General features: G+C 52.2%; 1 protein-coding gene and 1 long non-coding RNA gene across 2 annotated transcripts; one reads left to right on the top strand and one right to left on the bottom strand.

Annotated features, from left to right (window-relative positions):
- Nucleotides 1-2,504: 2,504 nt before the first annotated feature.
- Nucleotides 2,505-12,965, top strand: Hapln2 (hyaluronan and proteoglycan link protein 2). Its single transcript, XM_004871229.3, has 5 exons — nucleotides 2,505-2,604; nucleotides 2,786-3,139; nucleotides 3,215-3,331; nucleotides 3,411-3,593; nucleotides 3,963-12,965. The coding sequence occupies exons 1-5, from the start codon at nucleotides 2,517-2,519 to the stop codon at nucleotides 4,244-4,246; spliced, it is 1,026 nt and encodes a 341-aa protein (XP_004871286.1). The 5' UTR covers nucleotides 2,505-2,516; the 3' UTR covers nucleotides 4,247-12,965.
- LOC110347013 (uncharacterized) lies at nucleotides 5,838-14,867 on the bottom strand. The gene is made up of 2 exons (XR_002391336.2): nucleotides 13,577-14,867; nucleotides 5,838-8,580 (listed from the first exon to the last, which is right to left on the bottom strand). It is a non-coding gene; the product is annotated as an uncharacterized LOC110347013 (long non-coding RNA).
- Nucleotide 14,868: the final 1 nt, after the last annotated feature.

The raw sequence follows: 14,868 nt of genomic DNA, 5'->3' as shown, positions 1-14,868 counted from the left end.
GATGATGTAGCACTTGCTGAGAAATACAGAAATACAGATCAATGGTTAAGAGCTTAGGCCTAGCTGGCATGGTGGTGCAGTCCTGTAATCCCAGCACTCAGGAGGCTGAGGGAGGAGGGCTGCAAGTTCAAGCCCAGACTGGGCAGCTTAGCAACTTAGTGAGACCCTGTCTCAAAATAAAAAATTAAAAAGGCCTGGGGATGGAGTTCAGTGGGAAGGCCCTGTTCAATCCTCAGTACCAAGGCTAGTGAGGTGGGGCAAGAGCTTAAGCTGTCAGATATGGATTCAAATCTTACCAGCTGTGTGATGGCACTATAGTTTCCTCAGCATGTGCACCTCTGTTTCTGCATGGTATGTCTCATGCCATTTATCAGTTCCTACCTCACACCAGGAGAAATGATATAAAAACACATAGGTGAAGTGTTTGCAGCAATGTCAGGGATGGCAGCTTTCACACATGTTAACGCCAGCTGTCCTTATAGGTGATTCCCGAGTCCATTTCAGTCCCTGCAGTCTCACTTCCCAGGTTTCCTGTAAAGAAGTGATTGTCACTCATTTCCTGTCCCAAGTACTCTCTCCCTTAATAACTGGGAAGTTTATTTTTTGAGACAGGGTCTCACTATGCAGTTCAGATTGGCCTTGAACTCACTGTGTAGCCCAGGCTGACCTCAAACTCACAGAAATCCTTCTGCCTCAGCCTCACGAGTGCTGGGATGTGTGTGCCTCCATACCTGGCCACCACTGGAAAGTTCATACTGTGCCTGACCTCAATTTCTCCTGCTGCAAGCTGGCCTTGGCTTGCATCTGCAGGAAGGTGGGGCTCAGGTCTTTAGATTTCTAGTTATGGCCCATCCCCGGGGTACTGAGATTGAACACAGAGCCTTCTCACGGAGCTGCATGCCCAGCCCTTTCTGTTTAATTTTATTGTTTTGGTACCAGGGATCGAACTCGGGTCTTTGCGCTTGTGTAGCAGGCGGTGAAACCACTGAGCTAAATCCCAGGCCCTGGTGATTTTATTTTTGAGACAGGATCTCACTAAGTTGCCCCAGTTGGGCTTGAATTTGCAGCCCTCCTGCTTCAGCCTCCTGAGTGCTGGGATTACAGGTGCGTACCACCATGCTCCACTCTTGTCATTCTCAGGGGAGTCCTCTCTCCTGGCACCCAGCTCTCCTTCCCAGAAGTCCTTAAAGTGAGTTCATTCACAAAAACACTCACACATCAGCTTGCAGTTCTGTGTCAGAAAGGACAAGAGGACTGGAGATAGGACCACCACATCCAAAGCCCCAGACCCTGCAGGCACAGATGTTGTGAATCCGTCTAACTCTCTGAGTCAAGAGGGAATTGTGCCACTGCTGCCCAATGACACTGACCAGGACACCGAGGCAGAGAGGCTGAGTAACTTGCTCAGAGTCATGCAGTAGGGTGTGGATGAGCCAGGTTTGGAAAATGAATAAAACCAGGGCAAGGGATTCTTGGCCCATTTAAACATAAAAATCAAAGTGCTATGAATAGATCCCATCACCGGGCCTGGTGGTGCACGCCAGTAATCCCAGTTACTCAGGAGGCAGACGCAGGAGGATCACAAGTGTGAGACCAGCTTGGTCAACTTAGTAAGACCCTGTCTCAAAATAAAAAATAAAAAGGGCTTGGGATGTAGCTCAACAGTAGAGTGCCCCTGGCAAAAAAAAAAAAAAAAAAAAAAAAAAAGAAGAGACAATAAAGAAGGGAAAAGGAACATGCTGCCAAAACAGACAGCTGCAAGGGAAATAATTTTTAAAGTAAGTTTATAATTTTATATTTTACAATTTTTTAAAACCCTCATAGTCCACATGTCATATTACTTTCAAATCACACTATTCAGGTGCCAATAAAAGTCCTTTTCTGGGTGTGATGGCCATGCCTGCCTGGAATCCCAGGATTCTTAAGGCTGAGGTGGGAGGGTCCACCCCATGCTGGGTAACTTAGGGAGATCCTGTCTCAAAATTTAAAAATTTAAAAGGCGGAGCCCGCCCCACACTGCACGGAGGTGGGCTTGAACCTGGGCTGTTTTGGACCCTCCCGGGAGTCCAGATCCCAGGGCAGAGGGTGGGGTGAAGGGCAGCGAGGGGTGATGTTGGACATGAGGGAGAACCTGGATCGCTGGGATTCTTGGAAGTCGCGGGTAGGGGGTTGAACTGGATCCTCAGGGCCATGGGGAGTCACTGTTTGGAGTGGAGGGTGACAAGATCAGGTTTACTCTGGAGAAGGGGCGGGGGCGAGGGCAGGACTAGAGTTGGTTAAATCAGGACCCGAAGAGCCAGGGGGTGCGAGCCAGGGCCTCAGGTCAGGTCGAGAGGGGTTGTCGCTGCCTGTCCCACCATTACCTTCTTGTTGTCACCCTTGGTTTCCCGCTGCCCGGTCCCCTTCAGGAATTCCCAACGGGGTGACCCTTACCCTGCCCGCTCTTCCCGCCCTTCCTTCCCCTCAGGGCTGACACCCCACCCTCGGCGCCCCGCAGGCCCCGCCGGCAGCCCATCATGCCAGGCTGGCTCGCGCTGCCCGAACTCTGCCGCTTCCTTCTCCCCTGGGTGCTCGCCCTCTCCCACAGAGCGCTGGGGGACCCAGGTAAGACCCAGGCCGGCCTGGACGCGGAGCACGCGGGGCTGAGGCTCCGGCGGGAGGTGCGGAGGGTAGGCAGCAGCCGCAAGTACCCGGAGCGCGGAGTCTGCGCGGAGGGAGCAAAGGGGCGGGATCTGGGCGGGCAGTGAGAGCCGGCGTCCCTGCCACTGAGGCCCCCTCTGCCCAGCCCTCCACCCGGGCCCCCACTACCTCCTGCCCCCCATCCACGAGGTCATTCACTCTCGTCGTGGGGCCACGGCCACACTGCCCTGCGTCCTGGGCGCCTCGCCTCCCAGCTACAAGGTGCGCTGGAGCAAAGTGGAGCCCGGGGAGCTCCGGGAATCGCCGATCCTCATCACCAACGGGCTGCACGCCCGGGGCTACGGGCCGCTGGGTGGGCGCGCCCGACTGCGGCAGGGCCACCGGCTGGACGCCTCGCTGGTGCTGGCGGACGTGCGCCTGGAGGACGAGGGCCGCTACCGCTGCGAGCTCATCAACGGGGTGGAGGACGAGAGCGTGGCGCTGAGCCTGCGCCTGGAGGGTGAGGCTTCCACCCGAGCCCCTGCCCCCGGGCCCCTGGCCCCGCCCGACCCTCCCGAGGCTCTTCCGCCCCCAGGTGTGGTGTTTCCGTATCAGCCCAGCCGTGGCCGCTACCAGTTCAACTACTTCGAGGCGAAGCGGGCGTGTGAGGAGCAGGACGGGCGCCTGGCCACCTATGGCCAGCTGTACCAGGGTGAGAGCCGGGCGGTCGGGGGCCGCGGGCGGCGCGCGGCCCGGTCTGACTGTGCTGTGGCGCCCCCTCCCGGCCGCAGCGTGGACCGAGGGGCTGGACTGGTGTAACGCCGGCTGGCTGCTCGAGGGCTCCGTGCGCTACCCTGTGCTCACCGCGCGAGCCCCGTGCGGCGGCCCCGGCCGGCCCGGCATCCGCAGCTACGGACCCCGCGACCGCACGCGCGACCGCTACGACGCCTTCTGCTTCACCTCGGCGCTGGCCGGTGAGCAGGGGTGGAGACCCGGGGGTGGCCTGGGCCGACCCGCCCACCGCGCGGTCCTGCCCCATTCCCCGCCCACCTCGCGGTCCTGCTCCGAGCCCCGCCCCATTCCCCGCCCCGAGTCCTGAGCCCCGCCCCCACTCTCCCGCCCACCGCGCGGCCCCGCCCCATTCTTCGCCCACCGCGTGAGGCCCGCCCTCATTTCCCGCCTACCCCGAGGCCCCGCCCCTACCCCGCCCCACTCCGTTAGGGCCGTGCCCTATCCCCCCCGCCCGCCCGCTCCCCCTCTCAACTCCCCCAGCCCTCCTGCCCCGCCGGTTCCCCGCTGTCCCCGCCCGGCGCTCGGCGGCCCTTGACTTGCTGCGTCCCCAGGCCGGGTGTTCTTCGTGCCCGGGCGGCTGACGCTGTCGGAGGCGCACGCGGCGTGCCGGCGGCGCGGGGCGGTGGTGGCCAAGGTCGGCCACCTCTACTCCGCCTGGAAGTTCTCGGGGCTGGACCAGTGCGACGGCGGCTGGCTGGCGGACGGCAGCGTGCGCTTCCCCATCGCCACGCCGCGGCCGCGCTGCGGGGGCCTCCCGGACCCCGGGGTGCGCAGCTTTGGCTTCCCCAGGCCCCAGCAGGCGGCCTACGGGACCTACTGCTACGCAGAGACGTAGGCGCCGCCCAGGAGCGGAGCCGGGTCCCGCGCTTCCCGGAGGGACGGTGGGGGGGAACCTGGGGCTACCCGGCAGCCGGTATGGAGGCGATCGAGGCCGCGGCGGAGAACGCAGCCGCCGCTAGGGGGCGAGAGGGGCGTCCGGGCATTCACTGACCTCTGCGCGCCCGCCGCAATAAAATAACGTGGCACCTGCTGTGGCTGATGGAGCTGTGAAGCTCGGAGGTAGGGGTACGTGTGCGAGGAGGCTGAGACCCACAGCGCGAGTGCGCGCCCAAGAACCCTGGGGCGGGGGGCGGGGGGCGGGGACCGGACACCAATAGACCAGGGACTCAGAAGAGCTCAGGCTGTCGTTGCTCCAGGCGCCACGCGGGGACGCCGCACACTCACCGACCTGCCATTGCCCTAGTTCAAATCTTCGAGGAGCATTCCTGCATGGACTCCTCTGGGTCGCACAGAACAAATATGCCACAGACCTAAACGTATTTCAAAATGTGTTTGTGTCCTGCAAGTTTCCCAGAAGCGTTTTCAGGGACTGTCGTTAAAGCTAGGAAACTCATAGGATTGTTACAATAAAAAAAGAAATTAACCCTGCTGAAAGAGGAGATAAACACCAAACACGTGGCCACGTGGCAAAAGGGTGCTGGACCGATAACAGTAAACACACACCCAAAGGAGACACACTGGTAACTCCAGAGACAAACTGGAAACCAGGCGTGGTCGTGATCCTAGCACTTGGGGAGGCTGAGGCAGGAGGATAGAAACCTGGAGGCCAGCCTGGGTTACATAGAGAGACAGAAGTCTAACGTCATTAACTCACTTTCCTATGCATATTTCGTGTGTATATACATAGAGTCTTGCATGACTTAGTGAGCATATGTTCTGAGAAGTGGTCTTGGGTGATTCCGTGTATATGGACATGGTAATACGGTGCACCCTTGACATGAACTAGATCAATTCCCGAGGGCTGGTTGTAACTCAAGTTGTTTGTAAGTCAATACAGCTGAGATCTAGATGTTTACCTGGGTACACACTATAGATAACCAGAGGCAGGGCCAGGGATTTAGCTCAGTGGTTCTGCCTTCTGCCTCACAAGTGCAAGGACCCAAGCTTGATCACCGGTACCAAAAAAAAAAAAGAAAAATAGATAACCAGAGGCAGATGAATCTTCCATTAACCTAATTAACCCAGGTTGTTCGTATGTCAGGCCGGTCGTAACTTGAGGGTCCACTGTACCTAGACCTTGTGGTACCGCCTATGACTCCTAGACCATGCAACTGCTCTGGCAACTGTAATACAATGGTATTTGTCTTAGTGACTTTTTTCATTGCTGAGACAAAATAACCCAATACCTACAAGTTAAGGGAGAAAAGGTTTATTTAGCTCAGTTTGCAGAGGTTTCTGTCCATAGTTAGCTGCTCCAAGTCAAGCATGGCAAAGGGGCATCACGGAAGAGAAACAGTTTGTGACAGACAGAAGGTGACAAAGCAACAAGGGACAATGCTGCAAACCAGCTGCAGTTGATGTCGATGTAGGGTAGGAAGGGGAGATGTCCTGGGCCAGCGATGAGAAAAGAACCTTCACAAGCAATGTTCAGGTTCCCTCTGAGAAGTCTCAGGGTCTGATTTATTTTTATATCTTTAAGCAATGGCTAGGAGGCACTGGGCGGAACATGTTTACATTTTAGATTGCCTTAGCAATTTCTATTGAAGTAAAGGTTATTTTTTGCTAAACAAAGTACAATTCCTCTAAGCTGTTTCATTTCATTGAACGTCACAAATACATATTTAAAAATTACAATTGTCCCCTTATTTACCCACACCTAAACAGAACAGAAAGTAACTTAATCAAAATCTTTATATCAGCGGGGGTACAAGCAAGATTTAATCAACTAAGTGTCAAACTTGTGATCACCAGCTGGCCCTTGAGAAACTGCACAATGGTTAATATAGTTTGCTATTAGCTCTCTGTTTTTCTATACCTCTATTCATCTTAACTAAATGTCATTTGGGTTCATAGTCCACGAGCAGGAGATATTTACAGCACTTTGAGAAATACTGAGTAACTTGCCTCCTTAATGCATTTACCTGTCTTAACGTTCTTTCTATTTCCCACTTTCCACTATTTCTTACATCTAAAGTCTGTCCTTTCAATCTCTTCATAAGACCCCTTTAGTAAAAAGAATGTCAGCAATAAGAGGGGGAGTCATAGTAGTGGGGAAACAGAGGGGGTTTTAGGAGAGGTTTCTTTAGGAGTGGATGTGGCAATAGAACTAAGAGAAACTGGAATTTGGGACTTGTGAGCCAGATCAGATTTCAATGTATCATTACCAATTTGTCTCATGGAGAGTTTGTTGTTAGTCACAAACACAATGACTCCTGTGATCAGAGTAACAATTATAAACATTATGGCAAGAAAAAATAAAACATGAGGGTACGATGTGTTCCACCCTTTCTTTCCCCCACCGGGAACTTTGTCAAGCAGCATTGGAGGTCGGTTGGGCTTCGCCAGGACAAGACAAGCCTCTTCTGTCCCTTATACTGTACTCAGGCTACTGAGATTAGGGCAGGGCCAAACCAATCAGTGGACTGATTTAGTAATCACACACCCTTAATTCTAGCACTCTTAATCCTAGCATTGCACCATGAATCAATTACACACTTTAAATCCAGCCACCTCTGAAAACCCCCCAGCTACGACTGCATGGGGCTTTGGGAGACATCTAGACAGCCATAACAGTATTCGTGCATTCAAATGCAGAAAAGGCACAGTTAAGATGTGGTAGAGATGGTGCCTTGTACGTACCCCGAGTGGTGAAGTGAGTGTGGAAGCCCAGGATGTTTCTGTGCACTGCTGTGGACTTTACACAGGCCACACCTAGCCTGCACTGAATTGATGACCAGTATTTTCCTTCGGTAATAAATTAACTTCAGTTTACTGTAACATTTTTACTTTATATGCTCTTGATAATTTAAACATTTTGACTCATTTGTAATAACAGCTTCAAACACAAACATGTACAGCTGTACAAAAGTAGTTTTATACCCTTGTTATATAAGCTTTTCTATTTAAATTTTATTTTACTTTTTAAACTTTTAAAAAAATTAAAAATCAAGATGCAAACACACACATTGGCCTAGGCCTACACAGGATGAGGAGTGTCAGTCTCTGCCTTCCGCCTCCACATCCTCTCCCCCCGGAAGGCAGTGACAAGGTGCCTGTCACCCCCATGACCACAGCTGTGGCTTCCCTCTGGATCCCTCTTGAAGGACTGAGGCAGGTCACTCTTCGGAAATATGCCCTTAGTGGGCTGGGGATTTAGCTCAGTGGTGCCACCAGCTGCCTCGAAAGCACAAGGTCCCAAGTTCAATCCCCAGTACCTCAAAAAAAAAAAAAAGAAGAAAGAAAGAAAGAAATATGTCCTTAGTTGTTTGCTTCTCTCTTTTTTTCTGTCATAGATTTTTCTTGTAGGCAGATAATGCGATGAAAACTCTTCTCTATTAAGGACAGCCTGTGGGTTTTCAAACACTTGTAAGGAGCTTGTTGAAGTCTGCAACCGCTTCTGCTAAATCTTCACTGTGAATTTTCTTCAGGGTTCTATTTCCCCCTGCAGTTTCTCTTTCTATTCTCCAGCCGTGTGTTCACTGCAATAGGAACTTTTCAGCTCTATTATAATCTTACAAAACCATTGTTTACCTGTCCTGAGCCAGAGCATCATTATGCAAACTGTATCTACTGTTTAGGTGACCTAACTACACAAAAACCTGGGCTACAACAGTAATAAGTGGGGCAAAGGGTTAAATATTCTAATGGTGAAGCTGTTTTACAAACAGGAAATAATTGCTACATTATTTTGCTAAAGTCAGTTCATCCGCTGTGGCATAATATGAGTGCAGGGAATGGCAGAATGAACAGCATCAACCACAGGCAGGATATTTGCTGAAGTTTGTAAGCTTTGGTTTTCCCCTCTTGGCCAGGGGATAATAATGGCTTTTTCCTGAGGATTAGCAGAGATGTTGCATGTACTGGGTAGAACATCGGGGGCACTCAGTCAAGTGGAACCTATGATTAAAATCATCATTTTTACGATAATATGCCAGGGAATGGTCATTGTTTGATGACGTGGTACAGCTGGCTGCTGGGAAGCAGGGTCTGACGGAGGAGGTGGGGTCCCTGGAGCGTGTCGAGGGAGGTTTATCGCCCTCTCAGCTCTTCTCTCCTCTGTCTGCTTCCAGGCTGCCATTCAGTGAGCAGCGTCCTCCACAGCCTCTGTGCTAGGCCATCCGTGCACCGACTGAGGTGACTGAAGCATGAACCACAACTAGCTCTTTCTTCCTTTAAAAAATAATAATTGCTGTTATTCTGGATCTTACCAGGCAGTCAGCACTGGTATTAGTCAGGAACAGCTACATTATGCTGTCAAAACAAACAACTCACACGTCTCTCTCTCCAGTGCTGAAAAACTCCTCTCAGGACAAGAGGGGAGGCAGCTCAGCTCGGGGCGTCTGCTCAGTAGGAACAACGCTACCCTAGGCTCACTGCTCACTGTTCAGAAGTAGCACACGGCCCCACCCAACCACACGGTGGCAGGAGAGAGCAATCCTACTTTGGAGTCCAAGTAGGAGAGCTGGAACTATGATTAGCAGCACCAGGTCCTGCCACAAGCAGAGGAGGGCAGGCTAGATTCCTGAACATACTGGTCACCTGCCCGCCCACCCCTTCCTGGGCAAGCCTGCACCCCCCTCACCCCTCACTACCTGTTTCTTTCTCTCCTTCTCTGTTTCTTTGTTTCTGTAGTACTGGGGACTGACCCCAGGATCTTTGCACTGAACAACCTCCCCAGTTCTTTTATAGTTTTGTTGTTTTGTTTTGTCTTTGTTTTTTGAGGTAAGGTCTAACAAAGTCACTAAGTTGCCCAGGCTGGCCTCCAACTGCTGATTTTCCAGACTCAGCCTCCCAGGTAGCCAGAATTACAGCTATGGCCCGCCATGGCCAGCTTTCTTTATTCCTTCTGTGGCTTTTTGTTGGTTGAAGAATCTGGGCCAGAGCTGGGCCGGGTGGTGCACAGTTGTTATCCCCACAACTCAGGAGGCTGAGGCAGGGCCTGTGAGTTTGACTCAGCCTGATGGACTTAAGGAGACACTGTCTCAAAAACATAAACAAACAGCCGGGGATTTAGCTTAGTGGTTCCAGCACCTGCCTCGCAAGCGCAAGGTCCCGAATTTGATCCCCGGTACCAAAAAACAAGTTTAAAAAGAAATATATAAACAAACAAACAGACAAGTAAAAGGGCCAGTTCTGGAGTCCAGAAGGCTAACACTGTGGTGTCAGCAGGGCCCACTCCCTAACACGGTCAAGCTTCCAGTGACTGTTGGGACCCTTGGCGGAGTCACCCCCATCCCTGCCCTGCGGTTGCTGTGCCTCCACCTCTGCATACCTGTGTCTCCCCCGTCTCTCATGAGGACGCCTGTCCTTGGATTTACCCCACCTGGTTAACCCAGGATGGCCAGAATTAAGGAGTATGCTCATGGAATGTGTCTGCAAAGATGCCTTTTCCACACAGCAATGTTCCCGGGTTCCACAGAGGAAAACATGGCCACCATTGGACCCCTGTACCGACCTGTGCTTTATCCCATGGTTACTGATGAGCATAGTCTAGATCCATTATTTCATTAAGAGTTACAGAATGGAGATTTTTTTGAATATTGTCATTCCTACTTTGTCTATTAGTTGGGAATCATTTATAAAGACAAATCTCCCAGTTCAGCATAATTACATACTTATAATCCCAGCTACACAGGAGGCTGAGGCAGGAGGATCACAAATTTGAAGCTAGCTCAGGCAATTTAATGAAATCCTTAGCGCTGCTGCCTGCCTCGAAAGCACAAAGTCCAGAGTTCAATCCCTGGTACCAAACAAACAAACAAAAAAATTAATGAGATCCTGCCTCAAAATAAATAAATAAAGGGCTGGGAATGTAGCTCCATTGTAGAGCTTTCCTGGGTTCAACTCCAAGTACCCCCCTCAAAAAAATTCCCTCAGCAGCTGTTTTGTCACCCTGACATGTAACCCACTTAGAGACGACAGGATGAATGCTTCACTGGTCTTAGGTAGGGGTCCCTGAAAGTAGATCTCCAGTCAGGAATCTGAAGATGCTTGGCTTATTTGGGGGTGGTGTTCATAGGCATGGGAAGAGGGCTGGAGAGGAGGGAAGAGAAAGGGAAGGAAGCCAGCTGGGTGTGGGGAAGCAGGTGGGCAGTGGGGGACAGCAGGAGCTGCTCGGGGAGGCTGCTGAGCACAGAGGCCAGTGTGACAGTCACCTCCAGGGCATTAACTCAGCATTGCTGGCTTGTCCTGAGCGCAAACACCTCCTACACCAGAAAAGGCCCCAGGTAGAGCTGCAGGCGTCCTGGAGCCCCTGCTCCGGACAGGTGAGTGCCCAGGAATGCGGCTCACGGGCCCTGCACTGCCCAGATCCTTGGCGCTGGTGTGGTGCCATTTGTCCTGTCACTGCTGCCGCAGAGTGGTGCACAGTGCAAGTTCTGGTTCCTTACAGCAGTTCTCACAGCAGGGCTCAAACCACAGGAGCGTTGCCGCCTTGTCCATAGGGCTGTGTCACACATTGGCCTCCCTCAGCTCCCTCTGGCGCTCTATGGAGCTTTCCCAGGGGACAATCCCACCTTCATCCCTCTCACTGCCAGGCCCCCGCTGCTTTACGGCCTGCTCATGGGTGCCCTGTCAGCACAGCCCCTCTCTTGCTACCAGCCGGCTGGCATGAAGTGCCCCAAACTGCCCCATGATCTCTGCTTGTTGCATCCTCCGCCCCAGGGACCAGGGCTCCTGCAGCGCCCAAATGTGTAGGAACTGGAAGCACAAGTTCCCTAGTGGGCCACCAGGACGGCCCCTGGGTCCCTGTACCCATGGTTTCTAGCCATCTTGGACAAAGCAGGGTACAACAGCTACTGACTCAAAATGTACTCTGGGTTGTGAAGGAGGGCAAGAAAATCCCAGAGGACCCTGCTCCCCTGCTGATTTTAGACGTGCTCTGAAAGAGCCGCTGTAATGTACCACTAAGCCGGCAGCTTCAGGGTGATGTGCTACAGTGTAGGGCTAAAGGATCCTGTGCGACATGCCCATTGTCACCCTTCCTTTATGGGGCAGTGAACCATTTTGCTTGGAGGGGATACACTATAAGCAATCTCATGAGAATAAGTATCACTTTGTGCCCTAGACACTGGCCAAAGCACTAGGTCAGTGAAGGCAGATCCATATCAGAACAGCACTCACCCCAGGAAGGACACAGGGTTCCCCCTCCATACTGAAAGAGAAACATAACCCACAGACGCCCAAGTAGCTGGTCTCCCTTAGGCCTTGGACTCACTATGTAGCCTAGGTTGGCCTGAAACACACAGCAATCCTCCTGCCTCAGCCTCTGGAGCGCTAGGATCAGAGGCGTGCGCCACCATGCCCAGCAGCTACTGGGTCTTTCTGACATGACCTCAACCTGAGTTTCCCAACTTCTTTGTTCTCAAGCATGACACACTACCCTGACCCAGACCTGAAATCCCTCGAAAGAGTCCTTGTTCCTTTTAGTGAGAAGTGCTACTTAGAGACCACAATTTGGACAGAAAGGGTATTTAGTGTTGTGGAGTAGTCACTGCTTCTGAGCCCTTTAGTAGATAGCAGATCATCTGTCTTCTTTTTTTTTTTTGGTACCGGGGATCAAACTAGATCATCCGTCTTCTATACCATAATATATATACTTTGTGTACATTATATAGATATGAAGTAATGCTGATATTTCCAATTCAGACTAAAGATTAACAATTTTTGCTTGACTTTTCTTCTCTTACACTAACAATCTTGGCTCTAACACCATTACTATAATCACTTATCTGCTTTATTAAAATATTGCTTAATAGCAGTTTATAATAATGGTCAAGATAACAATGCTGTCATTATATAAAAAGTCAGCCATGCCGGGCATGGTGGTGCACACCTGTAATCCCAGTACTTGGGAGGCTGAGGCAGGAGGATTGCCGTGAGTTCAAGTCCAGCCTGGAATACATAGTGAGTTCAAGCCCAGCCTGAATCACATAGCAAGTGCCTGTTTCAAAAAAAAAAAAAAAAAAAAGTCAGCCAAGAACAGTGGTGCACGGCTGTAATCCCAGCTGCTCATTCAAGAGGGTGAGGCAGAGGGATTCCAAGTTCAAGGCCAGCCCTGAACCCTGCCTCAAAACAAAAAGGAACAGAGCCAGGGATTTAGCTCAGTGGTTCCAGCACCTGCCTCAAAAGCACAAGGTCCCGAGTTTGATCCCCGGTACCAAACAAAAAAGGAACATTTATGAGTATAGATATGGAAATATATATGAATATACAGTAATTCAAACTGCTGAGTTCTACAGCCACTGGAAAGAAAATTCTTGTTGTTTTGCTCCAACCCCATACACATGTAGGTACATTTGTTTTCATTTGTTTTAGATGTTTAGGGATTGCTTCACTTTTCTTTCTGATTTAATCTCCAATTGAATTTTGTACTTTAATTATAAATAACATATACATAGTTCCAACATCAAAACAAGGTGCTCCCTTGGGGCGGGGATTTGGCTCAGTGGTTCCACCGGCTGTCCTGAAGGCACAAGGACCGGAGTTCAATCCCTGGTACCAAGAAAAAAAAAAAAAGCAAGGTGCTCCCACCATCTTACATGGAGAAAAGTGAAGCTCAGAGAGGTGAGGACTGTTAATTTTATTTTATTTTTTTTTTGAGACAGGGACTCACTATGTAGCCTAGGCTGCCCTCAAACTCATGGTGATTCTCCTGCCTCAGCCTCCTGAGTGCTGGGATGACAGGCATGCACCACCACGCTTGGCTCAGTGTTATGGCTGTGTCTACATGTCCCCCAGAGCCTCATGTGGTCATAGGTGAGGCTTTTCAGAGGTGGCTGGATCTAGGGTGTGTGATGCTGGGATTAAGGGTGGATGATTACTCAATTAGTCCACTGATTGGCTTGGCATGGTTCTGGGTGTGGATAATGGGAAGGCCCAGCCTGGGTGTGGGTGGCACCACCCAAAGGACACATAAGCTGGAGGGGATAAAAGGGGGAGGCTGCTGCTGCTTCTTCCATACCTTGCTGCTGGCTGCCCTCCTGCCTTCTGCCTGCCATGGATTATTTTTCCTCTTCGATGCCCTCTGCCAGGCCACCCTGCCTTGGAACCAGCCGACTATGGACTGAAACCACCACAGACTGAGCCAAATAAACTTTCTCCTTTAACTTTGGGTGTTGGGTATTTTGTCTCAGCAATGAGAAAAGTAACTAAGACAAGAACCCACCTGGCATGGCCGAGGCTGGGCAAGCATGTGGATCTTCCCCACTGGAAGCAGGGAGGGGGCTGCAGGGCTGTCCAGGGGCACAGGCTCTTCTTCAGAAGTAAGTGTGCGTGAGTTTCGGCTCCAGCCCTCCAGTTCTTTTTTCTTCCCAGTACCAGGAATCGAACTCAGGACTTTGTGCTTGCCAGGCAGGGGCAGCACCACTGACCTCCATCCCCAGCTCCCCAGCTCCTTCACCTGTGTTTTGTGGAGCAGGCTGGGGTTCCCTTGCTCCTTTGCAAGGGCCTGGCTGGCTCAGAGGGACAGCAGATCTCGCTCATTCGCTTGCTCCTTCATGTGGCAAGGTCTCCCTCTGTGTCACCCAGCCTGCTGTCTGGGTTCCTCCTGGTCTCCTTGTCCCCCACTCTCCCACCCCAGCTGCAGGAGCTCTCAGGGACACTGTTGCCATCTCCCAAGGCCAGGGGCTGGGGTCCTTCGCTTCCTGGCCCATTCAGAAGCTACCAAAGCCCCCTTTCTCTGGACACAGCAGTGCCAGCGCTCTGTCCCATTCCCATCCCTGTGGCACAGGACCCAGGCGGTCATGGGATATGTCGCCCCCACCTCCAAGCATGTCTGGGAGTCAGAAAGGAAAGGCCTTCCCCCCACTACTGTGGACGGGAGCCCAGGAGGACACCTGGGCTGGCCCTGGAGGGGAGCAGGAGGCGGGGCTGGAGGCAGAGGCTGCTTCAGCTTGGGTCTTGGCCCGGGCTTACACAGGGGCAGTGGGGGATGGATGGAAGCAGGAGATTGTTCTCATGCAGAAAGGTTGGAAAACTCCCCAGGGCCTGGGAGCCTGGGAGGCAGCCAGCAGGATGCACAGAATGGAGAGCAAGCCGGCTGCTCCCCTCCACCCTGCCTTTAGGAGACCTGGTCATACTTCTGCCAGTTCTGCCCATGCGGTCACCTCTTGAGGGCTGTTTCCTTGTCCCAGAGACATTTACCTTCTGCTGCTGAGAGAGGCAGTTCTGAGGGCAGCCTGGCTTTCACCCTTCCTGCTTCTGGTGGCCCTGTGTGCTTTCGGCCAGTGCCTGGGGTCCCTTTTGGAGATCTGGAGCGGCTGCCTGGGGCGGCCTTGCTCCTGCCTTCAATGAGACCGTGAAAAGAAATGAGGCGAATCCTACAGCTGTGGGTTCAGACGCAGGGCTCTGTGCTTGTACAGAGAGCCCTGATCAGCATTCGTCAGTTCAAAGTGCAGGTTAGAGGGCCGGGGATTTAGCTCAGTGGTTCCACCGTCTGCCTTGCAAGAGCAAGGACCC

Source organism: Heterocephalus glaber, unplaced genomic scaffold, assembly GCF_053883595.1.
Source record: "Heterocephalus glaber isolate CG9 unplaced genomic scaffold, H.glaber_assembly_v1.0 deba00001795, whole genome shotgun sequence".
NCBI lineage: Eukaryota > Metazoa > Chordata > Mammalia > Rodentia > Bathyergidae > Heterocephalus > Heterocephalus glaber.
The sequence above is the reverse complement of the archived record's forward strand: the minus strand, read 5'-3'. Positions and strand labels throughout refer to the sequence as shown.